Here is a 25,331-nt window from a genome sequence, read left to right as displayed (position 1 = left end):
TTAATTCATGGGTACGCTTCTTGACCTTCCAGGGTCTCCTGATGCAATCTACAAGAGGATTAATTGCAGGCTCCTATTTGTGTTTTGCATTTCCCCATACGTGGTGTGTTCAGTGGTTATCAGCAGGGCCGGGAGGGTAGCACAGAGTTGCCTAACATAAAAACCTAGGTAAGAGCCGGGATTTTGATTTCTCCCGTTCAGTCTCCCCTCCTTATTTTCAGATGGCAGAGCACGACCTGCCACCGTGGCTAAGCCGGAAGTTGAATGTGGAGAGTTGTTTCCTTTGTTTGAGGCATGCTGTTGACATTAAAAATCAGAAGTGTGGTATCTATGAAGATCTGATTAAACAGATCAAGGGGAAAGTATGTATTTCAGAAAACTACATAAAACCCAACTACTGTCCTTCCTGACAGGGGTTGTTTTTTTTCTTAGTGTGAATTGTTTCATAGAGCCAGATTAACAAACATATTCTAATACCTTATACATATATATTTATGTATAAATTGTATTCATTTATTTAGCACATCATACAGTTTCATCCTATTATTTGATTGTTTAATAATTGGATTTAATTAGATTATGCATTTCAACTTCAAATGAAACTGTTAGCTGCTAGTTTATTGAAGGCTAATTTCACACTAACGTTTATAAATGAAATAATTTATTTTCTTATAGTGATGGTGTTTGGGAAGTTTTTTTTTTTTAAGTAAGAAGTATTTACATTTCAATTTCATAACTGTTAAAATGCCAAGACCACCTACAAACAGGGACCCAGGATTTTGGAGTCTTGCTTGTCTGGTTAATCAGAACCCCAGAATTTGTCCAGCCCCCAAGAGGCTCTGAAGAGTCCCTCTCTTGTCAGGGCTTGCCTGTTTTATAAACTTTCAAGGCTTTGGTTTTAAGCCGCAGCCAGCTTCGCCTTATAAGACTTTTGCTTCAAACAATGAGCGAGTCATAATGGGTTAAGCATCAGATTTCAGACAGGCGATTAGCTCTCCAGCTAAGCCGAGGAAGGATGATTTATCTCCCAGCAAGTACCAGCCTCCTTGGGTGTAGGAAGGGTAGAATCTGGGCTGCTGCTAGTCCTGGGTGCTAGGCAGAGATACCCTTTGGTTGCTGAGTTCTGCCCAGGTGCACTGTGTGTGCCAACAAGAGAGAAAAAACACAAAATAACTACCCAACAGGGAGATGAGCTCTCAGAACTTGAGCCGTTGCTATCATTCAGAGACTGCATAGTGAGGCAAAGAACTACAACAGCCCTGCCTACAAGACTTGAATAATCTGTGCCCTGCTCACCCGCAGACTTCCCACCGTGAGTACTGGCGTTTGTTTCTGATTATACACTTCCCCTCTTTCTGGAAGAACTTTGGGTGGGCTTGTTGAGCCCATTAGCTTCCTTGTTCCTGTGTCCTGGATAATTCCTGTTCATCTCCTTTGTACAATTTCCGAGAAAGGTTTGAATGGGCTTGGAGGAAAACGAGTGACTAAAGCTCACAGTTTCTGCTTTGGGGACCTTTTCTATAAAAGGCTGTTTAATTTGATCTGGCATGAAAAATAATTAGCGTAGTTCTCAAATTCACAGAGATAATGCATTCTTGCTCTTTTCTGGCAACATATTTTAAAATGGCATTGAGTTGACCACTCTAATAAAAAAAACCTCAAAGAAGACCCAACCAGGAAATCAGACTTGATAAGATTCATTCAAACAGTTGTAGAAGTTCTAAGTCAAAAAAAGTGATGATTCTATTTTTCCTCTTTTGGCTGCCCTGTTAGATATTTTTGGAGTGTGCTGTAACTGATTTACTCATTTCCATATGCTTTAGGAAAAGAATGTGCATGTTTTAGAGGATAAGCCTGGTTCTGCTTTTGGGTTGCAGTTCATTATGAAGCCGGAAAACAAGAGAAGTGTTTAAAATATGCAGCCCACTTGTATATATAGCATTAGTGATCTCAGCTGGCAGTTCTATATGGACAAGTGATCTCACAACTTAAAAATAAGTATGTAGCTATTTCGAGGATTTTTTTTAATAGTGACCAGATTTCTAATCCTAGTAGTTCTTGGAGCAAGCCATGGCTGAAAATTCAGATTAATGAATATTCTGTAGTATTCAGAAGGCTTTTCTAACCAACAGAATGACAAGCAGAACTATAGACATGAGGAAGAACTGGGCCAAGAGACAAATTGTTGGATTCATGGGATTTGTTCTTATCCTAAAAGTTAAATCTTTGTGCTCTTACTTTGTCTTGTTTGTGGCAAGCCAGATTTGAGTGATTCGTGACATTTCTACCAGCTGGAACGGAGGTTGTGGACATGGCTTCATTTCATCACATAAGCCTTTATTTAAAGGAACTTGTGCTAGAGTAATAGTTTTTGGAAGCAATTTGCTATTAATAATCACAGGTACTAAATTTAGTTTAGTTCCTTTTTTTGTGATTTTATTCATTGGACCAGTTCTCTTTCTCCTAGGGATCTTCTGCATTTTGGACATGATCTCTGTTGGATAGAATCAAGTGATAGTCATGGGATTTTCTGAATTTAGTCTCACAGTATTTGGTTTAGTTGATAAATTCCATCAGCTTTGCAAACATTTTTGTGAAAACATTGATTCAGTTTGTCCTGCCAAATTTTCCCTTCCCTGCCCACTCTGAGTGCCCTTTTTCTTGCATCAGCTATCTATTAGACAAAGACATTTCAAGTGTTCTGAACAGCAGGCACATTTAAGAGTCTCCTGAAAGAAAGAGGGAGAATATTCCCAGATTAGAAATATAACAAAGGGAGGGAGAGGTGATATTTCTAATAATTCATGAACCCAACTGCTTAATCTCTTTAAAACCTTAGTCACATGCATCAATCCTCACGTTCTTCTGAGTAAAACAGAAAAAAGTTCACTCCTCCTCTGCTCTCAGTATCCCCCTCATCGAAGACAGTGTACCTACTGAGAGACAGCAGGTTTATTTCCTTTTCCTTAGCATTTCAGATTGATTGACTGGGATGCTTTATTCAAATCAGGGCCACCCCATGGAATTGTTTTTTGAGGCAGCTCGTTTGGCATGTTCCCTCCAACTGTGAGGACAAAGACTGATTTGTCTTCCCATGTCCTGGCAGAGGAGGTAGAAGTACCTGCCGGCTTCGTGCAGCATGTCCCCTAGCCAGTACTCCACCTCTTCAGCTGGTGAGTCAGCCTGATGATATACTGACTTTTACAGCACAGCAGGGTGGAGACCTGGAAGTCTGTAGGCCAGTTGGGGAGGAGGGAATGGTTTGCATGTCAAACCATTCCAACAATGCAGCTTACAGGAAAAAATTGCAAAACACTGAAGCCCTGTGCCACCAGATTTTTCCATTAGCGCCACACTTTACGCTGCTTTCAGATCTGCCGCAAGGACAGCTGTTTGGCAGTGTGAGGGGAAACAGTCACATCACATCATAAGCTCTGTGGTTGGTTACCTGTCAGCCTGTCCTGTAAGGAGTCCCAGCAGGCCCCGAGCTTTGCCTTCTACGTGCCCCTGCATCACACACACATACAAGGAGCTGTGGATTCTCGGAAGGGGGTGCTCGGACGTTATTTGGACACTAGAAAACAGCCGCTGGAACTTACACCACCTCAGGATACTGATTTTAAATGAAGAAATCCAAGACAGAAAAGCTTCCAGAAAGGTAAAGGGGGCTTAGAGCTTGGGGCTTTTCCTCTGGGGCATTATCCTTCGGTTTTTTTATCCTCTGGACACTTTGATGATGAAAAAGTAGGCTTTCCAAATAGTGGTAAATTTAAATGCGGGTTTAGTTTTTGGACCACCAGAAAGAGTGACACAAAACTCAGTAGAAATAATTCAACTCAGTGAGTTCATTCATTCGGTAGCTCACTTTTAAATGACTGCACAGAAATTTACTTGGCAGAGGGCAGCTGTTTCCCTTCTTTGTGGAAGGACCAACCCTGAGGTTCTGTGAAAGTTGGTCTGTCTTTGCCTTATTCTCACTACTTTGTGATTTGTTTTGTTAAGGATGGCTGGCAAGATTAAGAGTCGCTGAGCTTTCTATACGTGTGTTATTTTTTCTGTCTCTCCAAACATTTTATCTTTCATTAACTTCAATCTCTGTTTTCTGCTCTTTCCTCTGAGCCTCCGTTTTTAGCCTTATTTTGACAGAAATCATAGTCTATTTCTGTTTCTTCAGTCATGATGCCTGCAAAAATCACAGATGGCCTTCCCAGCCCTCTGTGGCTCCAGGTAGTAAGAGACCAGCTCTGTCCAAAGATGTGTGAAAGAAGCAGGGGCTTTTCCACCATCCCAGCTGCTGCTCCCCAGTCCTACCTACCCTGTTCTCCTCTTAGTGGCTTTGCCCAAAGCACTGTCCTCTACTTGGATGTCTTTCCCATATCCGTTCATGTGAGCCCTTCTTATGCTTCAAGGCCTGCTCCCTCTCTCACCTTTTCCAACAAGTGTTCTCAGATACTCCCAATGGGAATTCACCCCTTCCTCTTCTTTGTTCCTGGAGAACTTTGTATTCTGTTAAATAGTGGCCCTCACTTGCTTTTGTGTAAGAGCTGTGATTGTGTGTCTCATTAATCTGTAAGCTTTGAGGTCTTAAGAGGCAGGATTCATGTCATCTTCATCTCGGTATGCCCATTGCAGCTTGCGTAGTACCCAGCATAGCTGACAGGCTCAGTGTTCAACCAACACATGTTTGCAGCTCACCTCCTTGGTGCTGCCTTCACGCTGGGCATCTGACACAGGGCAAGACACAGGCACAGTGCCTGCTTCGGAATCTGTGGAATTGATTCGAGCCCTGCCAGTTGCCAATCTTAAATTGTCATACCCTTGGCAGTTTTCTCCCAGCCTGTTCACCTGGATCTTTCCCCTGCACAAACAGGAGGCTTTCACTCTGTTACACGTACTTGCATTCTTCCTCCTTGTACGTCACATCTGACTGGAAGGTGTGGTATCTACTTTCTGTCACGTGCTCAAAGGTGGGCTTTCAATGACGTTACCTGTTAAATGCCTTGGGTTCCAGGGAGAGGAGACCAGGTACGATGTGGTTGTCCAGAGAGGAGAATTATTGGAGGCCGTTAGGGGAAGCTCTCCCTAGCCCCCATGGCCTCTTTGCTGCTTTCTTCGCTGGTTAACAGTCCAGCCGGAGAGAGGTGGGGGAGCTCCAGTCAGTTCCTTTCGCTTTTTATTTAGTCTGGTTTGGTGGACTGGTCGAAACTGTGAATGAGAACCTGAGCTGGTGACCTCTAAGGTGGGAGTGTGGCCATTGGTCTATCATCCTTCTCACCCACAGTTTTTTTGGGGAAGGCTCCTACAGATCTGTCACCCCTTTTAGAGGAAAAGGGGGAAATAAGCTGTCCTTACTGCCTCATCGTTTACAGCCTTTATAGTCTCTGTGGTAATCTTATTTAAAGTTTTAAATCCTTTAGCTTCATGTCCCAATTCATTTTGTCATTTGGCTTTTTTAAAATGTTGAGGTCAGATCTCAGGTGCGCATATATTGTGGGAAAGTCCTTCATTTAAATTTTATGAAAGTAATAATCATGATGCAACCCAGACCATAAAGAAAGCCTAACGTGTAGAAATTCAGTGTGACTCCAGTGTTAAGCCTTAAACGTGTTTGGGGAAATGCACTTTGTTGAGTAATGTTTAACGAAGACAGAGGATTCTTTTCTGGCCTTTTAAGATAGACCCATCATCCATAGTGTCCTCTTCCTGACTTCACTTTCCTGGCTGGAATCTCACACCTCCCCCGCAGCATACCCTTTGCATGTTGATCGTGGCCTCTCCTTGGAAAATCTCCCTGATGTTAAGTTTTAGGTTCAGATCCTTCTAATGCGGGCAGGGAAAGAAGGAATCCTCTTCCAACACCCAACGCTATCCACACCTAACAGGATGAGGAAGAGCTGTAAGCCCTTGCTGGACCTGTCCTGTCCTTGTAATCCCCTTCACGTCCTGCCAGCCCCCTCAGGCTGTGGTGGAAGTGGGTGGAGAAGGAGCCCTGGTAGTCAGGAAAGGAAGTGTGCCCACCTCTCTCAGTCACTGCAGTTCCCTTAGACACCCAGCTTTGGGTGTCATATCCCATCACAAGTCTGAGAGTAGAGGATGGGTAATGTAGCCATGATAAGGTATTTGAATTCTTTAGGGGTTGAGGGGAAGTCTCAAATAATGCAGGCTCTGCATGAGCATGATAGCTAAGCATCTTACTTCCAACCTCTTTTCAAGATGAAGACTTACAGGTAGGGTTTTTGCATATTAAGATTACTTGTAAGAGAAATGGCGGTAGGGATCCTAGGCTGTTGTTTTGGTTGTTGCCTTTGTCTTCAATTTGTTTCAGCAAGGACTCCAGCAATTTTATTTATTTATCTTTAATATTTATTTATGTGTTTATTTATTTTGGCCATGCCAGATCTTTAGCTGCAGCATTCGGGCTCTTAGTTGCATCATGTGGACTCTTAGTTGTGGCATGCATGTGGGATCTAGTTCCCCAACCAGGGATTGAACCCAGGCCCTCTGCTTGGGAGCACATAGTCTTATCCACTGGACCATCAGGGATATCCCTCTAGCAATTTTAAATGAGAAGAAAAAATAAAAAGTGTGTCACCTGGAAAATGGGAAAAGGAAAGGGATGGAAACAGGAATGAAATTGGATCCCAAATGGATACCATGAAGTCCTTGCCTGGTGTCACACTGAGACCTGGGAGTGTGCTCTGTTTGCCAACCCAAGGTTTTGTTTACTTTGAATTAATTACCAGGATTTTTTACATTAGATAATTTCATATAAAAATACCATTTCTTCAGCTTCTCTTGAAAAGTCAAAAGATCTGGATCACTGGATGTGTACTTCCAGAGGGCCACAGTCATCTGGAGAGGACAGGTGCTTTCTGCTCTCCCCCAAATCCCTCTGAACCCCTTCCTTTCCATGATTAACCTGGACGCTGAAGGTATTTGAACTTGTGATCTGAACCTTGAGGTTACTTGAATTGCTTAAGGGGCTGCCCCAGTTTGTCTGTCAGCTTCCTTTAAGCCACGATGAAGAACACACGTAAGAGTTGCAGAGTTTACTTGGTTTAGAGCTGAGGCTCTCATCCCTGGCTGTGGCATAGACTCATTTGGGAAGCTTCTAAAAATGTTGATGCCCCTGGCCCCACTCCAAGAGATGCTGACTCATTGGGGCGGGGATGGGGGGGATGACTCAGCATTTTTGGAACAGCCCCAGGCCACGTGACTGTGCCGCGGGGTGGGGAACGTGTGGCGTGGGGGGTGGGGGGGCAGTGTCTGCTCTGGCAGGTTCCAGTCTTGGCACCTTCCCCTTGAAAGGCAGAGGAGATGTTAGCACGGCCACCCCTCTGGCCCAGAGTCCTGCCTCAGCTGTGAACTGAGGGCACGGTCTTAGAGTCCTTGACATTTTCATATAGCTCTTTAAAAGGAAACACACGCTTCAAGTGCGACTCCTCTGGAAGGAATCGCATAGAGTGAATGAGCCCTGAGCACCTACAGTGCTGACGGCACAGCGCTCGTTGAGATAAAGAGGACAGGGCTTCTCTAAGTTTGTTGGGATGCCAGATGTGTGCACAAACCCTGCAGAGGGGAAAGCATGCTGCACTGAGAGCCTGGATGGAAGCGGTGGCCCCACATCAAGATAAGGGGCAGCTTCCAACAGAACCAGTATTTTATTTAGCTGGTCCTTGCACACTGGAAGAATTTTTGCCTGCAGAGGTTGGGGGTGGTGGGCTCCAGAAGGGGAAGGAATGGTACAGGCAAAAGCACTGAAGTAGCATGCACTTTCTCCTCCCCACCCTTCATAAATGCCAGCTCCCCGCTCCTCTCCCCACCTTTCTTTGCTCTCTGAGGGCTACAGGAAAGAATGTACCTGGTGCATTGCTTTCTAGTGCTGTGTGGGGTTAATATAGCAGTTGAGTAAGCAGTAGCAGTAGAGTAGCAGCGTGGATGACTGAAGCTTCATCTCTAAAATCCAGTAATCATATGTACCTATTAGAGTTGTCTGGAAGATCAGATGAGTTCATACATGTATGAAGCCCTTGGAACAGTGCTGTCCAAAAGAACTGTGCACAGTGGATAGTGAGCAAAGAGGGGGAAAGGATGCCTTTGTGAGACGGATGACTCCCATGCATCTGTGCTCTGTCTTTGAGAGTGAAAGAGTGTTAAGGAGTCGATAACAAGGAGAAAAGGAACACGTTGGGGGAGGAAGGTAAATTCAGGATATGTCAGGAAATATGCTGCTTAAGATGTCCAAAATGTAATTCACTGTTACTACTCACTAGTTCATTTAATTTTGGTTTTATCTCTAGAGTAGAGGTCAGGTTCTCTGGGGAAAAGAGTCTTGATGCAGTTACCCTGTTTCTTCAGCATGAGAAAAACTGTGGATACTGATATACTTGATTGCCGTCTTAAAGTCCTGCAGCCAGCGTCCAGGGGAGAAGGACCATTGAGGCAGTGTTCTTCAGCCTGGTGTCACAGAAGCCTTTGCCTACAGCCCATTTCTTCATCCTCCAAGATCTCATTTGGTGGCCTCTTTTGTACATAAATTAAGGGAGAGTAGAGGCAGACAGGTGTGTCTTTCTCCCGACAGTGGGAACTTTTGTGACTGACACTTCCCAGTCAGAAGGAGCTCCTATTTTTAATTCTTCTCCCATCCCAACCTTTGCCATCCTTGATTAAGGACTAGACATTTATTTGCATACAATGACTTTTTATGTTAGACCTTGCCTTCATAGAAGCACACAGACAAAATCGTTACCTCCAACTGCTTTATAGAATAAGCTGTATTCTTAGAACACAATACTTATAAAATAAAAATTTAGCAGAATTTTTTTTCAGGATTAAGGAATAGTACATTCAGATGCTTTCCTCAGTTTAATTCTTCAGGACAAGTCTTTTGATATCAATACTTAGTTTGGAATATAATAATGTGACTAAATAATACCAGAATTTTCTCAAAAGTACAGAGGAGAAAATTTCTCTCTTAAAAGCAAATGATAAAACAAGCCTAAGGAAATTTTTTGAATGATGGGTGTTTTCTAAAACTGGATTGTGGGGATAGATGCACAACTGTATACATTAACTAAAACTCATCAAACTGTACAGTTAAAATGGGTGAATTTTATGGTACATAAATATCTCAAAAACTTTTTTTTAAGTCCAAAACCAAGGGAAAAATTGATCTAACTCAAATCTCTTATCTGATGTAGGTGTTGTTGGGTAAAATAACTTGGAAATTTTTGGATCCTATATTTCAAAACATCTGACACTTGAAGCTTTGCTCTTTATTAGTTTGTTATTTCTCTTTAAATCAGTTTATTTGGTGTAAAACAAGCCCAAATGAATCCCACTTCTTCTTAAAAAGTTTGATATTTGTAGCTTCACGCAGGAAAATGTCTGTTTCAAAAATAGTCACTTTTAGCTGGCTCTGTGGCTTAGTTGGCTAAAGCGCCTGTCTCGTAAAAATAGTCACTTTTAAAGCATGCAGCCACCAGGTGTGGAGCCGAGGATGGAATGAGAAGGTAAGCGGAGTGAGGTAGGATGTGCGCCAGCGCTAAGGTGAACCCCTTAGACCCTGCAAATCCAGATTCTTGTAAAACGCTGCCTCTCTCCACACAGCTGGCCCCTGTTTTGAATTTTACTAAACAGGCCATTTAGAGACATCCTTAATCTTTGTTAATCTCTGTTTTACTGTTTAGAACTAGCTTTGCTTGTTTGCCCTGTAGAAAGAGTTCAATAAATCTTATTCCACTGGAATCAGTCACATTTACCCAGTGTACTTAGGCATAGGTGAAGAACAGATTTAAAAGAACCTTTTCCCCCTCTTTTTTTTAGTGACAAATTTAAACCATTAGAGGGACATAGCATTCTTACTGAATATTTAAAAGAGAAAGAAAATGTCGCTCAAAGATGTTATCCCCCTAAAACAGAGTGCACTTGTTTGGGAACTAAGTCTGTGTCTTAGAAAGTCACGTGATCTAATTGGAATAACATGTTTAAGGAACTATGGGAAAAAAAAGGTTTAGGGTCTGTGGTTTACAAATGGGAGTGTTTAGCCTTCAGATTACATGTTGCACTAAATAAGAATAAACCAAGAAAAGGAATCCCTCCTCCAGCCTAGCCTGGGTTCCGCATAACAGCTGAATCATGTCCTTCATAGAAGGCCCTGCACGATGGCTCAGATTGTGACTGGGAGCTTTTCTCAGCCGCAGAGGGTTTGGGGGAGGGACTGAGTCAGCAGGAAGAAGAAGGAGACATTTGCTGCCTCTCTGTCTGTGTTCTTCCTAGAATTGGTAGCTGCATTTCTAGGTTAGCATTTCATGTGTCTGGAGAATATGAGACAGTTTGTTGGAAGCCTTGGAAGGGGCAGGGGAGGGGTCTGTCTTCACCCGTGTGTCGTAAAGATCCTTGCTAACAGTCTTGCTCATTGCTAGTTTTTGCTGTCTCACTGACGCTGAGAGTCCTGGAATTAAACCCCACGGCCAGCAGGCTGTTAGTTGGTCAGGAAATTCCAAGTGGGTATAAATAAATGCTTTGCAGCAGCCCCTGGGCTCTTTGCCTGCTAACGTGTGCAGGCCCTTTAATGCTGAGGGAAGTGGGCCTGAGACTTGGCTTCCTGCTTGCTGAAAATCACAGTTATTTTGTTTCTGGGTGGGTAAGTAAGAAAGCTCCCCCAAAAAAGAAAAATAGAGAGTGTGACGTTTGGGTGGGGGTTGGTGAAATATAAACTCAAACTCTGTATGTTATGAAAAATATTTGCTTTTCTTACAGGCTGGAAAGAATAACTCAAAGCTGGATTTTTGGTTCAGTGACAGTTTCAGCTTTAGCCGTGGCTCTAACATAAATATATCATTGTCGTGGGAGCGAGAGAGGTTATAGGTATATGCTAAGGTCTGAGTTTTTGAGTTTATGGCTTGCTTAAATCCCAGAATTTCCTTTCTTGTTGGTAAATCCATTTTTGGTCATTTGTTTTCAGCTCTGTTTTTCTAATGGGGAGCTGTTTAGAGTGCCTTAAAGCTGGTTTCTTTTTCTTATGTAAACACTGTAAAACAAAATAAGGGCTGGGATTCATATAATTACTTCAGTCCCACCCCCACCCCCCGCAAGGAAAAAAAAGAAACCTGTAATGTATTGTTAGAAAAGCCTTTCTTTCCCAAAGTCCTAGCTTGTGCTGCTTCTCTGCTTTTCACAAAATTACCCTCTGAACTGGCACATTTCCTATGTGCGCTTAGAGCAGTATGTGATTTTTGAAGAAAGTTTGGAAAACAGCATTTAGTCCCCAAGCGCGTTCCGTCTGTGTGTGCATGACAAATGTAGGCTCTAATTCAGCAGTAATTCTGTACATTAGACAGTGGACATTAGAAGGCAGCACTGCCGAGGCTGGTGAAGATAAGTACGGAGGTGCCCCTGGAATCCTTGACTATTAGGAGACAGATTTGGGGTAGAGTCACTGCATCTTCTAGTTGGCACCGGACGCTGGAGAAGGGCCACTGTGTGACCTTGCCGGCCTCTGTAATATCACGTGCCTCCTTACTACAGTGTGTCCCTCATTAACACGTCGCCCATTCCGCTCCCAGGACCTATAACCCTTCCCACGTTCTTCCCTCACACCACTCACCTGCAGCCTGGCTTCTAGACCCCTAAGGCCTGCCCAGGGTGTGACTGATAATACAGCACAAGGAAGCTGCATTTGGGGACTGTTAGGTTGTGCCAGTTGTTCCCGTGCAGCTGGAAAGTGCTGCTGAGTGGCATGGCCAGAGAGCAAGACCCCTGGCTCTCTCTGAGCTCATCGGGTCTGACAGCGGCTCCAATTAATTTCTTTCTTCACTTGATCACATAGCATGCGATGTTATGGAATTTTGTGTGAAATATAGTGAAAGGGTCATGGTCTTGAAGCAACCTTTGGAAATCATTGAGTTCCCACCAGTCCCCTCACATGGTGCGTACAAACCTGTCGCTGCCTGTGCAGTTCCAGACCCGTCCTCCTGTAGGATGTCTTTCAGGTAGGATCCACCGACATTTCCAGATTCAGGCATGCCTTCCAGGCAGAAACCCAACAGAAATGATGCTGTGCTCTTCTCAGAGCATGACCTCAGGGGCACGTGATGCTAGCCTTGATCACCTGGCCCACGTGGTTCTTGGTCAGCTTTCTGCACCGTAACATCACCATTTTTCTCTTTGTGATTGACGCGTACATTGTGGGAGGCATCCTGAGGCCACACCAATATCCTGTTCATCAGTCGGAAGTGTCTACACACTAGACTTGGCATCCGTTGATGGTTCCTGCCTGAGTCAGCTGCTATTATAATGGTTGTTAAATGGTGATTTTCTATTTCCATAATTCTTTATTTATTGAAAAATAAATTGGCACTCTATTATATATTTCTTATAGCATTATGGACTCAGATTTATTCAATGGATTGGAATCTGCTACTGTCATTAATCATATTATTTTGATGCCCAAATTATCCCAGATTTAGACCGTGGAATCCAAAAGAGAGTTTTGGAGCCAACGAGACCCCTGACACTGTTTTTAAATAGCCCATCTGATGTGTGCTGACACTTGAGATTATTAACTAGCAGGTAGTACCTGTTGTCTGAGTTCTGAAGGTTGTATGCACCTCAGGCATACAATAGGGGTCACGTGCAACAAGATTCTTGTCAGGCAGGCAGATAAGAGCACTCAGGTGATAGAGGAAAGCCGATCCGAAACTCAGCTTGTCAGAGACCATGTAGTGAGCAGAAGCCTTGACTTTTCCTAGTGTGTTGCTTACGTTCTCCCAGACCCGCTCCTCTGTCTTTAGCCTTCCCTTGGGTAACTCAGCCCCTGGTCAGCGAGGGCAGAGGCGTAGGGGCTCGGGCTGGGAGCACCACGGGGTGGCAATAGCATGCCACCCATCTTTCCCTGTCTCCTCCAAGAGCACACTTGCTGGCTGCCACGGTCAGCATTGTCTTTGCTTCACAGACATTTTCAGTCCCTGCTCTGCCCATTCTGGTTTCAAAGACAGAGCAAGTTTGTGCTCTGAATCTCAACATTGCTGAATCAGAGCCTGCATTCCCTAAAATGTCCTCTCTTCTTTCTTCCTGCCCTCACTCATGCCACCCCTGTCCCTCCCAGATTCGATTTATCATCCTTCTGAAAAGGAAATCCCATCATTTTTCTCTGCAGTGAGTCATCCATGGGTTTAAAGAAAAATATTTTCTTTTTTATGAGCAGAATGAGGTCATGGATAGAGCCCCAGAGGATGAGGACAAAGACCGATCCCCGTCTCCAGCTCTGCTCAGAGGAGCTGGGATTTGTTAGGCCTTCTCCGTTTCCTCTTGAATAGTTTAAGGGGGAAGATGTGGACCACAGGCTGCCCCCAAATGCAGGCAGGCTCCAAGTTCTGGTGGTTTTAACTCTGTGGCTAGCACTTGTTATCTAGTTGAGGAAATAAAACTCGCACAGTGCAAAGGAATTTGTGATACCACAAGAGAAATTCTTAGGGACTTGAACAGTCCATGGAAAACCTAATGGAGGCCGTTGAAGAGAATTTTAATACATACTCCAGCATCTAGCCAGATCAGTCTTGCTAAGATGCAAATCTCATCATTTCAGTCCCATGTTTAGACCCTTCAGTAGCTACCTGATGCAAAAAAGTGGCAGGTTTCGCGTAGGCTGTTTTCTCTGCCTGGAGTTTCTCCCATCAAGGTCTCCCTGCCAAGCCCCCCTGCCCCAAACACACACTCTTAGTCCAGTGGACTCCTCAAATACAGCACCCTGGCAGAACACTTCCTGTGCCTAGCCCAGGTGGGGTCCCTGCTCTGTCCTAGCATACATCCTGTCTTTTAATCTCATAGCACTTATCACAGTTGTTATTTATTTATGCATCCTTTGTCTTCTGTATTCACAGGTTCTACCCAGGTAGGTTCTTGTTCATTTTGATTTTCTCCTAGCAGTGTTTGCCACATGATAGGTTTTTAATAAATACTTACTGAATGAAAGAATAAATCCATCTTTTCAGTCTGACAACTGCATCTTCCCTAGGTCAGCATTCCCTCTCTGGGGTGTGGAAACAGGTAGACCTAGAATGTGGGGCCAGTAGGAAAAAGGGCAGTGATGGGAGACAGTAGAAGATGTGCAGGTTAATGTTTGTGGGGACACATTACAAAAGCAGAGATAAGATCAACTGTGAGAGGAAATCTGAATATTTAGTGGGAGAAGCCAAAAGGAGTTATGAAGAGTTTGATATGAGAAACAAACACACATTATAACTTAGCCACATAAACACACCAAGCCTGTAAAATTGAGTTCTGCTACATATGATGTGTCAGTTGGCCAGCTATTCTCCATGAACTTCTGGCATGCACTTTCGCTTTCCTTCATATTGTCATTTTATTTGAACAAAGCATTTGGGTAGCTGTTTGAAACAGCTGTAACCTGAAAAGCAGTCCAGGTGAAATCAGGTAGGTAGTATAAACTCCATGGGACAGGGGTTCAGGCGTTATAGAACAGGCCCTCACATCTCACAGGTGCTCATCATTTGCATGAATGATTGGATGGATTTGTTAGCTGAGAGGGGAAAAGAGCAGATATAAAAATAATTCTTTGGTAAATGAAAGAGCAAGAAAAAGTCTCATCTGCCACACATTCTTGGAAAACAGAATGAGGAGCACTTACATTGTTATCCTTTTCATTGTGTGTTCTCTGACAAATGGTGTTTCTCAATAGATTTGGTAAGAGATGCTCCTTGGGCCTCAGTCTTAATGCTGACAGTGTCATCAGGAGAACTTTCCAGTTAAACCTGTCCAGAAGGACCTGTTCCACTTCACTGTCTTCTTCATCCCCTGCTCCATGCCAGGAAAAGTTGATTTGCTAACTCAATTACTTTCATGCTCTGAGTAATTAACTTCATGAGAACTTCTCTCTCTTAAAGTTCGTCTCTGAGTTGATCCTACTCCTTTTCTTTCCTGCCTGTCAGCCTTAGCTGATGTTGAATCTTTCTGACTGCTTCAAACAGCAGGATGCTTACCCTCTGCTGCTTTTAAGTATGGGAATCTATATGTAATTATGTGCTTCTTGGGGACCGACTCAGCTCTTAAGGCAAAATCTTCATGCTTCATGTGAGAGGGGACGATACAGTGATGGGAATTAGCAGAGTTCTTCAGTTTCAATAGTCAGGTATAATATCTGGTGAAGAAAAACACATGAAGACTGTGTGGAAGTCTTGGCACATGGGCTCAATTATTTTTCATGGCACCATTAGTCAGTAATTGGGCCAGGAGTATTCAGCAGTGAAACCAGAACAAAGAAGCCATTGTATCCTAATTAATGGAGAGAGTAATAATATCAAAGTTTTGTCCACTTAAAAATCCACCAGAACACATTATTTCAGAAACCTCCAGTGTTTTTTGCTCATAGTAAAGAATGGCTCACTGTGGTAGGGTATGTAAAAAAGTATTTAGTGGTTTATGGCTCAAAAATGGCATTTTTATTACCCTGTCACTTAAGCATGATGCTGTGGTCCCACTGAGAAATGGAGGACTTGAAGACCACAGCTTACATGGCCAAATGCTCTGTTGCTATATGTGAATTTTTACTCTGCTATTTAGCATGGGCTTTCTCAGCCTCAACACCAGTTCTGCACTCAGTATCCACAGGGTATTGAATCCAGGACACCTCAGGGACACCAAAATCCGTGGATGCTCAGGTCCCTTATATGAAATGGCATAGTACGGTTGACCCTCTGTATCTGTGGGTTCTGCATCGGCAGATATAGAGAGCCGACTGTATTGACGTTTTGGACTGGATAATTCTTTGTTGGGAAAAGTACGACGCTCCTGAGCACTGTAGGATGTTTAGCAGCATTCCTGGCCTCTATCCCCTAGATGCCAGTAGCACCCCTTTTTCTAGCTGTGACAAGCAAAAATGTCTCCAGATTTTGCCAGATACTTTACCTGGGGGCAAAATCACCCCCAGCTGAGAAGCACCACTAGCAGGTTAGTACTCCCAGTCTAGTTTCTTACCTTCTAATCTTCTACCTCCTGGCCAGTACATTACTTTTTACGTCTTCCCAAACCAAATATTTGGATATTAAGTTTAGTCTCCTTGAAAAGTTAAAACCATATAATGCTTTATGAGTCTAAATGAAATGACTTTTGAAATATCCATATCTCCATTTCATGGTGTTAATGCAGAAAAATTGCAAGGAAAATTTCAAATTGTTCTTTTTTTTAAAGTATACTTTATCAGATTGTTTTTGTTTGTGTGTTTTTATTTTTCATTAAACTGGGTCTTAGTTGCAGCATACAGGCTCCTTAGTTGTGGCATGTGGGCTCCTTAGTTGTGATTGTGGGCACCTTAGTTGCGACTTGTGGGCTCCTTAGTTGCAGCTCACCAGCTCCTTAGTTGCCTCATGCATGTGGGATCTAGTTCCCTGACCAGAGATTGAACCTGGGCCCTCTGCGTTAAGAGCATGGAGTCTTAACCATTGCACTACCAGGGAAGTCCCTCAAACTGTTCTTGAGTCTATACACTAGCCTTGTCACAGAGCACTAGTTTTATACTCGTAGGTAGCAAATATATTAATAAAGAGTAGAATTACCATCAGTTTGTTGATTTCGGCTTTTCTCTGAATGCATGGGAATTTGGTCTGGACTTGGAGAATTGTTCTCTAGTTGGTGCTGTCACATTTGGTGTTTGGTTATCCCAAATTGCAAACTGTACAAACTGGGTTGGGGGAGAGAAGAGGGAAGAGGGACTCTGACCCTTGGTGTCTAGGAAGTAGGTCGACCCAGAGCCGATGGCAACCTGAGAAGCTATGTGGACCACGGTTAGAAGCCCATCCACTTAGCCTGACACATGGGTATAAATTCTGGTGGTTCCGCCTCTTAGCTTCACTTCTGCCTTGCCTTTTATTTATTTTTCCATGCACTTCCCCACCCCGCCCTACTAGACTGTGAGCCTTATAAGAACGGGGGCCTTGTCTCCTTTGTTCACACTGTGTCCCCAGCTCCTACAATAGTACCTGGAAAATAGTTAATGAGAGAGGTGTTACTAATATTGTTTTTTTTTTAATCAATATTGATTATAAATATAAGTTAAACATATGAATCGGTTTTTTATTTGGTTCTCACTTGGGTACTATAACACATTAACTGGTCCCCTTGAATTTAATCTCTTTCCCTATCTCAGTCTAATCCACACACAGCTATGAAGACAATCCTTTTTGAGCCTTTTAGCCCCTAGCACAGGGCCAGGTGTACAGTCTGTCAGTGACCAAGTGGATGAGATTCCCCTGCTCCAGGACCCAGCGTGGTGTCCTCTTCTGTACTTGGTCATCCCCCTCTCTTCTAGCCTCCTCTTTCCTGGAGCTGCACTAGCAGGCTCTGGCTGGCTCATTTCCACCATCTACCTCTCTTTCCATTTTCCTCTATCATCACTTAAATCTCCTGGTTAACACCATTCTGTTTTGCTCATTTATTCATATATTATCAGATTGTTCTTATGGATAATATACCTTTGTAACTGACCTAAGTTAGTGTTATGTTTAGGGTGTTTGGCATATATCTCATAGCTAGACTGTACCTCATTTTATTTCTTATAAGTCCTTTCTCCTACTCTTTCCACTAAATAGGATCATTTTCTGCCCCCAACTAAGCTTTCAGTAAATGCTATATAATGAAGGTAGCAGTGGTGCCAGGAGCAGTCTCTACCACTGGATTTCCAGACATTCAGAAAATTCTTGTAAACACCAGGGACAGCCCTCTGATTCCAGACTATTTCTTTGGAAGCTGTTACTTTCCGGATTCCAGTTGCAGATAACAGCCAGTGATTTTTGGCTTTGTATAAGCAGGCATAGCCCTGTTAGTCCAAAAAGGCTTTTTAGGCAGTTAAGAGTCCCCTTTATAACCCATTTAGAGGCTTTTTTTTTTTGACCGTTGTTTCCACACTTCCTTAATTTCTCTTGAATTTATCAAGTTTTTTGTGATAAAAAATGTTTGAATGTAACATCTCCCCAATTTATCAGTAAACATTTTTCTTTTCAAGATCCGGTCTTAATTTTGTGTGCCTGTGTGTGCACGTGTGTGTGTCTGTGTGTGTGAGGGGGAGAAGAAGACACTGGGGAGAGAGTACCATATCCATTAGAGTTCAGTTTAGCTCTAAGTAACAGAGATCCCAAACAAACAATAGCTAAACAAAATAAAAGTTTATCTTTCACATAAATGTGTAGAAGTAGGACTGAGTAGTATAGTGCTTTGATCCACAAAGCTCTTTAGAGATCCAGGTTCCTTCGAGCACCTTGTTCCTCCATCCCTAAGTATGATCTCATAGTCCAAGATAGCAGCTACTGTTCCAGTCATTACATCTGCATTCCAGGCATCAGGATAGAGGAAGGAACAAAGAGAAAGGCTGTCAAAAGAACTATTCCTGTGTCTTTTAAGGGAGGCTTCTGGGAGTTGCTACATGACATATCTGCTTATGGCCATACTAACAGCAAAGGAGTCTAGGGAAATAACAGCGTTTACATTTGCCCAATTAAACAAAGGGAGTCCTATTAGTGTGGAAGAATGAGGTAACATACTGAAGAACATCTAGTTATCTTTGCTGTGGCTGCCCCATATATCCTTCTGTCAAATGAGCTTTCTTGGAGTTTATTTCAATACATTCCTCTTGCTTCAAAACACTGACTTCTTATAATCATATTTTTTTAAAAGATGAATACCTATGCATTGTAAAAATTTGTAAAAACATAAAGAACAACATTAAAATTACCCATGATTCCACAACCTAAAGATAATCACTGAAACAGCATCATGTAAGAAATGTCCTTAACACTAATATAGAACAAGCAACTTCAGACTACAGGATATTTAGATGTTTTTCAAAGTTCTCTGTTAGACTGTATATTCAGTTATTCCTTCAGTAGACATTATAAAACATCTTTGTCCCCTGCATCTTGTTAATTCATGTGTATGGTTGGGAGGGAGAGCAAAGAAGGAACTTTTAGAAATTAAATTTGTTATTCTCAAGATACTTACAGTCTATTACTGATAAGACGAACATATATGAAAAAGTTGGGAAATCAGTCAGGGCATGTAAGTGCCATATTTGTGTTAATGTATGTAAAGGTACACTGGAAAGCAGGAGATAAAATAATCATGAGACTAGATATCTTTATTTAAGGTTACAGTAATTTGTACTGTGGACAGCTGTTCGGAAAAATGACACCTTGAGAATACATCTTGCTTTTTAGTTGCTGGAGAAAGAAATTTGGATTACAAGTCCTTAAGACAGTCTGAATCAAGCTTAACGTAGTTAAATTCTAACCTCTCCTGATTCCCAGATTTAGAAGTCCAAAGTTCATCTGGGGATAATTCTGCATGACCTGTGTGCCTTTTGTGAACTGTGGAAATAACTAAAGATGGGCCAGTTAAATTTCACTGAGAAATGTGACCTGCCTTTTTTTTTTTTTAAATCCTGACGTTAGTGCATTAAAAAAAAAAAGTTTGTGAGGAGAAATAAACAAAAATTAACCTTTCCTAATGAAAATATTTAAGGCGAAAAATTAACTGTGGTTAAGACATATACAGAACAACCTAAGAGCTGTACCAAAATTCTAACAATTGCCACTAGATGGTGAGATATGAGTGACTTTTTCTTTAAATGTCTGTACATAACATTCTTTTCTTTCTTTTTTTGTATTCCTCTTCATGTTCTTTTTTAAATTCAAGTGTAGTTGCTCTACAGTATTATATTAGTGTACAATATATATGGGTACAGCATAGTGATTTTTTTTTTTAACAAGCAAGGTGGTTTAAAAAAAAAAGTTTTGTTTTGTTTTTTAAGAAAGGTTCACTGTGGCAAAGGCACAGTGGAGATTTCTGTTGAAGGATAGCTCGCTGGCGCTGGCGCTGGCGCTGGGGAGGGGTGCGCCCGCTCTGGAACCCGCGCGCGCGGCGGGAGCTGTGAGAACCCGCGGGGAACAGCGGGGCCCTTTGTGCCGCCGGCTTGCTCAGGTGGCCCGGGGCCGAGGCCGCTCGTTTCCACACCAGAACACACGCTCTTTCATGAAGGAGGGACCGGTGCGGCAAAGACAGAGCCTCTCTGTGGAGATATTTAAAGGGCCGGCTTTATTTTGACTTCTGGCAAGAAGAAGACACGTTTTCAGAAGCTCCCGGCTTCCTGTTCGCGGGAGAAGCGCGGGGGGCGCCGAGCCGCCGAGTGTGCCGGGGGTGGGGTCGGCGCGCCGCCCGGACCTCGTTGGCGCGGCCCCAACCTATGGCGTGCGCGCCCGGCCCGCCGGCCGAGCTCCCCCCGGGCCCACCCCCGCTTCCCTGAGCGGGTGCAGAGCCCGGGCCCTGGCGTTGGAGCGCGGGCGGCGGGCCGGCGGGCCGGCGGGAGCGCGGCGGGCGCCCGGTAGGTGTGCGGCCGGCGGGGTGGCGGGCGGGCGGGCGGCGGGGCCTCCCCCGGGCGCAGTCCCCGCGGGCCGGGGAGCGGGGCGGGCGGCGGCGGCGGCGGGGAGCACCCGGCCGGGAGGGGCTAGGCCGGCCCAACGTAGGATCGCCCGCGCGGTGAGAAATGTCAGGCACCTAAGCCTGCAGGTTTTCTTTGCTTATGGAATTTCAGACAGCCCTGGGAACAGGTCCGGCTGCATGCCTTGAGTGAGCATGTTGTCCTTGTGGAGTTAAAAAGGAAGAAGAGAAGACACGTTCTGTTGGTATGAGCACAAGTTTCCAGGCGCAGCGCTCCTCATCAGCTTACCCTTATTTAGGCTAGAAAATGATCGGTGCGGAGCGCCACTTTCAGACAGAAGTCTTTTTCCACGTGGTTTAGAATTGAAATCTGATGGCCCAAATTCTAACAGCTAGAACAACTTAATGAAATGAGGACACGAAGAGTACATAACCTTTTTATTCCTCTACTTGGCAGCTTTGTTTTTCGTACTTTTCTTTCCAGCATTTCAGAGGGAAGAGGGTGGATAGAGGCAAAAGGTTTACTTAGTGTTCACACAGTCGGGTGTCACGTTTGTTTGGCACTGTCAAGGGTGGGAAGCACAGGCCAGCAATCCAAGTTGCTGGAGATACATGGACCTTGACAGCAGTCAGGTGGCCTTTTACACCCCGGATAGGGGCAGGGGTGTAGATGGCTTGCATTTTCACCCATTACTTCGGGGTCCTTCCCATGGCTCTCAAATGCAGATCTTGTTATTATGAGTCTACAAAAACACATTACTTAATTCTGCAATATAAACAAACAAAAACAGCCTTGGTTTTCAGTTTGAAATGCATAGTGCAGGTCCGCAGCAAGGTCTGTGCCTTGAAAGATTCTTGTTTCCTTTTCTAAATGTTTGGCTTAGCCAGAAGTAGCATTTACCGAATGCCACATGATCCAGTGTTTGGAGTATAGGTTTGCCCTTATTTTCATTCTCCTTTGCATCTGTTTGGATCCATCACAAATATAAAACAAGCTATTCTTGGAATAGTGAATGTTTTGTCCAAAAGAAGTCAAAGAGGAAAAAACGTTTCCTCTGGTTGGGATAGGGTTTGGTTTTGTCTTTAAATGGGAAGACACAAATGTAGTTGAAGTCCGTCCTCCAACTGTTCTTGCTCCCGTGCTGCTGGAATTAATCACTCAGTGTCCCCTGTGTTCCAGCTTTCTCTGCAAGGAAGGTGTCAAGGCCGATTGTGATCTTGTGGGGGTGGTCAGGCACTGGGGTGTGCTGGCCACCGTTTTAGAGAGGCTGTATGGTCTGCAAAAGAGCAGTACGTGGGACAACTCATGTCCAGGCTTCCTGGATCTGCACTGACTTGGTCCATTATTTTAAGACTTCTCACTTTTCATGCCCCAGAGTACACTTTATAAAATAGGAGTCTTAAGGATTGCTGTCTATACTTCAAGGCACTGTAGATGGCAGAAGAAATGATCTACTTAAGAGTGCTTTCAAGTCTTTTTAATACGTTCTTTTAAAAAACCAAGTATTTAGTAAGGACTTACTATGTGCCTGGCTCTTAAAAATCTTTTCTCATTACATTCTTTTAACAACCTTATGATTTAAATAGTTGTATTTCCATTTTTATTCGGGGGAAACTGAAGTTCTGAGAGGTTCGTTAACTCTCTCACCCAGTTGTTAAGTTGTCGATTCAGGATTAGAACATAGATGTGTCAACTCTTAAATCATACTAGCTTACCACAGTGCAACATACAACAAATGTTAGTTTTTACCATTGTGTGTATGACATGGCATTATAATATTCTCCTCTCTCTCTTAGGAAAAGCAGATGATGTTCTGAATGGAGATCATGACAGGGGACAGAAAGATCCCTATTTTGTGGAGACACCCTATGGTTATCAGTTAGACTTAGATTTCCTCAAATACGTAGATGACATACAGAAAGGAAACACCATCAAGAAAGTGAACATCCAGAAGAGACGGAAGCCATCTGTGCCATGCCCAGAAGCCAGGGCCACACCTAGTCAACCAGGTGTGTGGGCTTCCACTGAATCCCTCTCATCCTCCAACAGTGATGACAGCAGGCAGTGCCCCAGCTTCCTCCTAGCCCGAAGCCAAGTTACATCAACGCCAGTCCCAAGGCCACCTCCCCCTCTGGAGACCTCACCCACTTTTCTTACCATCCCAGAAAGCCGACAGCTGCCACCACCATCACCACAACTCCCAAAGCACAACCTTCATGTCACCAAGACACTGATGGAGACCCGGAGAAGACTCGAACAGGAGAGAGTCACCATGCAGGTAGCACCTGGTGAGTTCCGAAGGCCCAGGCTGGCCAGTTTTGGAGGTATGGGCTCCACGAGCTCCCTCTCCTCGTTTATGGGTTCTGGAAACCACAGTTCCTCCACGCACCAGCTTCAGAATGGATACCAAGGCAGCGGGGATTATGGTGGCTGTGCCCCCGCTGCTGCTGCCACCACTTCCTCCGTGGGGAGCTCCATCCGCCACAGCCCTCTGAGCTCAGGGATCTCCACGCCCGTGACCAACGTGAGCCCCATGCACCTGCAGCACATCCGTGAGCAGATGGCCATTGCCCTGAAACGCCTGAAGGAGCTGGAAGAGCAGGTGCGAACCATCCCTGTGCTCCAGGTAAAAATCTCTGTCTTGCAAGAGGAGAAAAGGCAGTTGGCTTCACAGCTGAAAAACCAAAGAGCTGCATCCCAGAATGATGTCTGTGGTGTGAGAAAGCGGTCCTACAGTGCTGGGAATGCATCCCAGCTGGAACAGCTCTCTAGGACCCGGAGAAGTGGTGGGGAATTATACATTGACTATGAGGAGGAAGAGATGGAGAGCGTGGAGCAGAGCACCCAGAGGATAAAGGAATTCCGGCAGCTCACAGCAGACATGCAGGCCCTGGAGCAGAAGATCCAGGACAGCAGCTATGAGGCCTCCTCAGAGCTCAGGGAGAACAGGGAGGGTCGGCCTCGAGAGTGGCGGTCTGTGGCTGTGGGTTCCGATGAGAACATGGATGACATTGTTATGTACCACAGGAGTGCCAGGCCCTGTACGGATGCCGCTGTAGGCACCATCACTGAAACGAGGAACTCTGGGGTCAGCGTGACAGAAGCCATGCTTGGAGTGACCACTGAAGCTGACAAGGAAATTGAGCTGCAGCAGCAGACCATAGAAGCCTTAAAGGAAAAGATCTATCGTCTGGAGGTACAGCTTAAAGAAACCACCCATGACCGGGAAATGACTAAGCTCAAGCAAGAGCTGCAAGCTGCTGGCTCGAGGAAAAAAGTTGACAAAGCCATGATGGCGCAGCCACTTGTTTTCAGCAAGTTGGTGGAGGCAGTGGTACCAACAAGAGACCAAATGGCCGGCAGTCACGTGGATGTGGTTGACGTGTGTGTCGGGACCTGCGTGCAGACAAACAGCGTAGGCATCTCCTGCCAGCCCGATCGTGAGAATAAAACGGTGGGGCCTGAGCTGCCCATGAATTGGTGGATTGTTAAGGAAAGAGTGGATGTGCATGACCGATGTACTGGGAGGTCCGTGGAGACGTGTGACAAGAGCGTGGGTGTGGACATCAGTGTCTGTGAAACAGGCAGCAACACGGAGGAGTCTGTGAACAACCTAGTGCTCCTCAAGACCAACCTGAATCTCAAAGAAGTGCGCTCCATCGGCTGCGGGGATTGTTCTGTCGATGTGACCGTCTGCTCCCCAAAGGAGTGCACCTCCCGGAGCGTGAACACGGAGGCCGTCAGCCAGGTGGAAGCTGCCGTCATGGCAGTGCCTCGAACCGCAAGCCAGCACGCCAGCACGGTTCTAGAACAGGTGACCCAGTTCACCAACACTGAGACAGCCACCCTCACAGACTCCTGTACCAACACCTCCCTCAGCACCGTGGACAAGCAGACCAGCACCTGGACTGTGGAGATGCGGACCGTGGCCGTCGGAGAAGGTCGCGTCAAGGACGTCAGCTCCGCCAAGATGCGGTCCATCGGAGTTGGAACTGTGCTCTCTGGCAACTCTGGGTTTGACAGGCCATCAGCCGTGAAGACCAAAGAGTCAGGTGTGGGGCAAATCAGTATTAATGACAACTATCTGGTTGGTCTTAAAATGAGAACCATAGCTTGTGGTCCTCCCCAGCTGACAGTGGGGCCAACAGGCAGCCGGAGGAGTGTAGGCGTTGGCGATGAGCCTGTGGGAGAGTTCGTGGAGAGCCCCAAGCCCCAGGCTCCGTCTGGAATGGTGACAGGCTTGGATCACTACATTGAGCGCGTCCAGAAGCTGCTGGCAGAACAGCAAGCGCTACTGGCTGAGAACTATAGTGAACTGGCCGAAGCTTTTGGGGAACCTCATTCACAGATCGGCTCCCTCAACTCCCAGCTCATCAGCACCTTGTCGTCAATCAGCTCTGTCATGAAATCTGCAAGCACTGAAGAACTGAGGCACCCTGGCTTCCTGAAAACCAGCCTGGGTAAGGTCACAGGTAGGTGGCGCTCCTGAGGGACCTGGGCGTGAGGAAGGGTAGTGACATGGAAATCCAGGAGGTAGGGTTTTTGTGGTTTTTTTTTTTTCTTTTTACCTGCTGGAGCCATTTTTTGGAACCATGGAGAAAGCTTTAGGATGGGTAGAAAGAAAACCGAGGATTTAAATCCAGAAGCCGCTCTGCTGATCCTCATTATCTGATAGTTTCATTGGCCGCTGGTGAGGACTGAGGCTAGAAGACGGAAAGCAAGCTAGGGTTGGCTGGCTTAGGGGCTGTCTTTGGGGCTGCTGGTTTGATAGATGTCTTTCAGTTATTTACTTGCTCATCTTATACAGGACAGCCTGAAAAGTCCTGCACTGTTTGTAACCACAATCACCAGTATATCATCAATAAAAAATACTGGTATGAAGTGT

General features: G+C 44.7%; 1 protein-coding gene across 5 annotated transcripts in view; it reads left to right on the top strand.

Moving 5' to 3' along the window:
- Positions 1-25,331, top strand: part of KANK1 (KN motif and ankyrin repeat domains 1) — a 121,758-nt gene that overhangs the window by 73,257 nt on the left and 23,170 nt on the right. For 3 of the 5 annotated variants that reach the window (XM_057720144.1, XM_057720145.1, XM_057720142.1), the window contains exon 3: positions 22,243-24,918. In XM_057720144.1, coding sequence (XP_057576127.1) covers positions 22,243-24,918 — 2,676 coding nt within the window. Of the gene's footprint in view, positions 1-20,128; positions 20,390-22,242; positions 24,919-25,331 lie in introns of those variants that run through there. The other 2 variants (XM_057720146.1, XM_057720143.1) reach the window with 2 other exon arrangements.

Source organism: Hippopotamus amphibius, chromosome 2 (genome assembly GCF_030028045.1).
Source record: "Hippopotamus amphibius kiboko isolate mHipAmp2 chromosome 2, mHipAmp2.hap2, whole genome shotgun sequence".
Classification (NCBI taxonomy): domain Eukaryota; kingdom Metazoa; phylum Chordata; class Mammalia; order Artiodactyla; family Hippopotamidae; genus Hippopotamus; species Hippopotamus amphibius.
The sequence above is the reverse complement of the archived record's forward strand: the minus strand, read 5'-3'. Positions and strand labels throughout refer to the sequence as shown.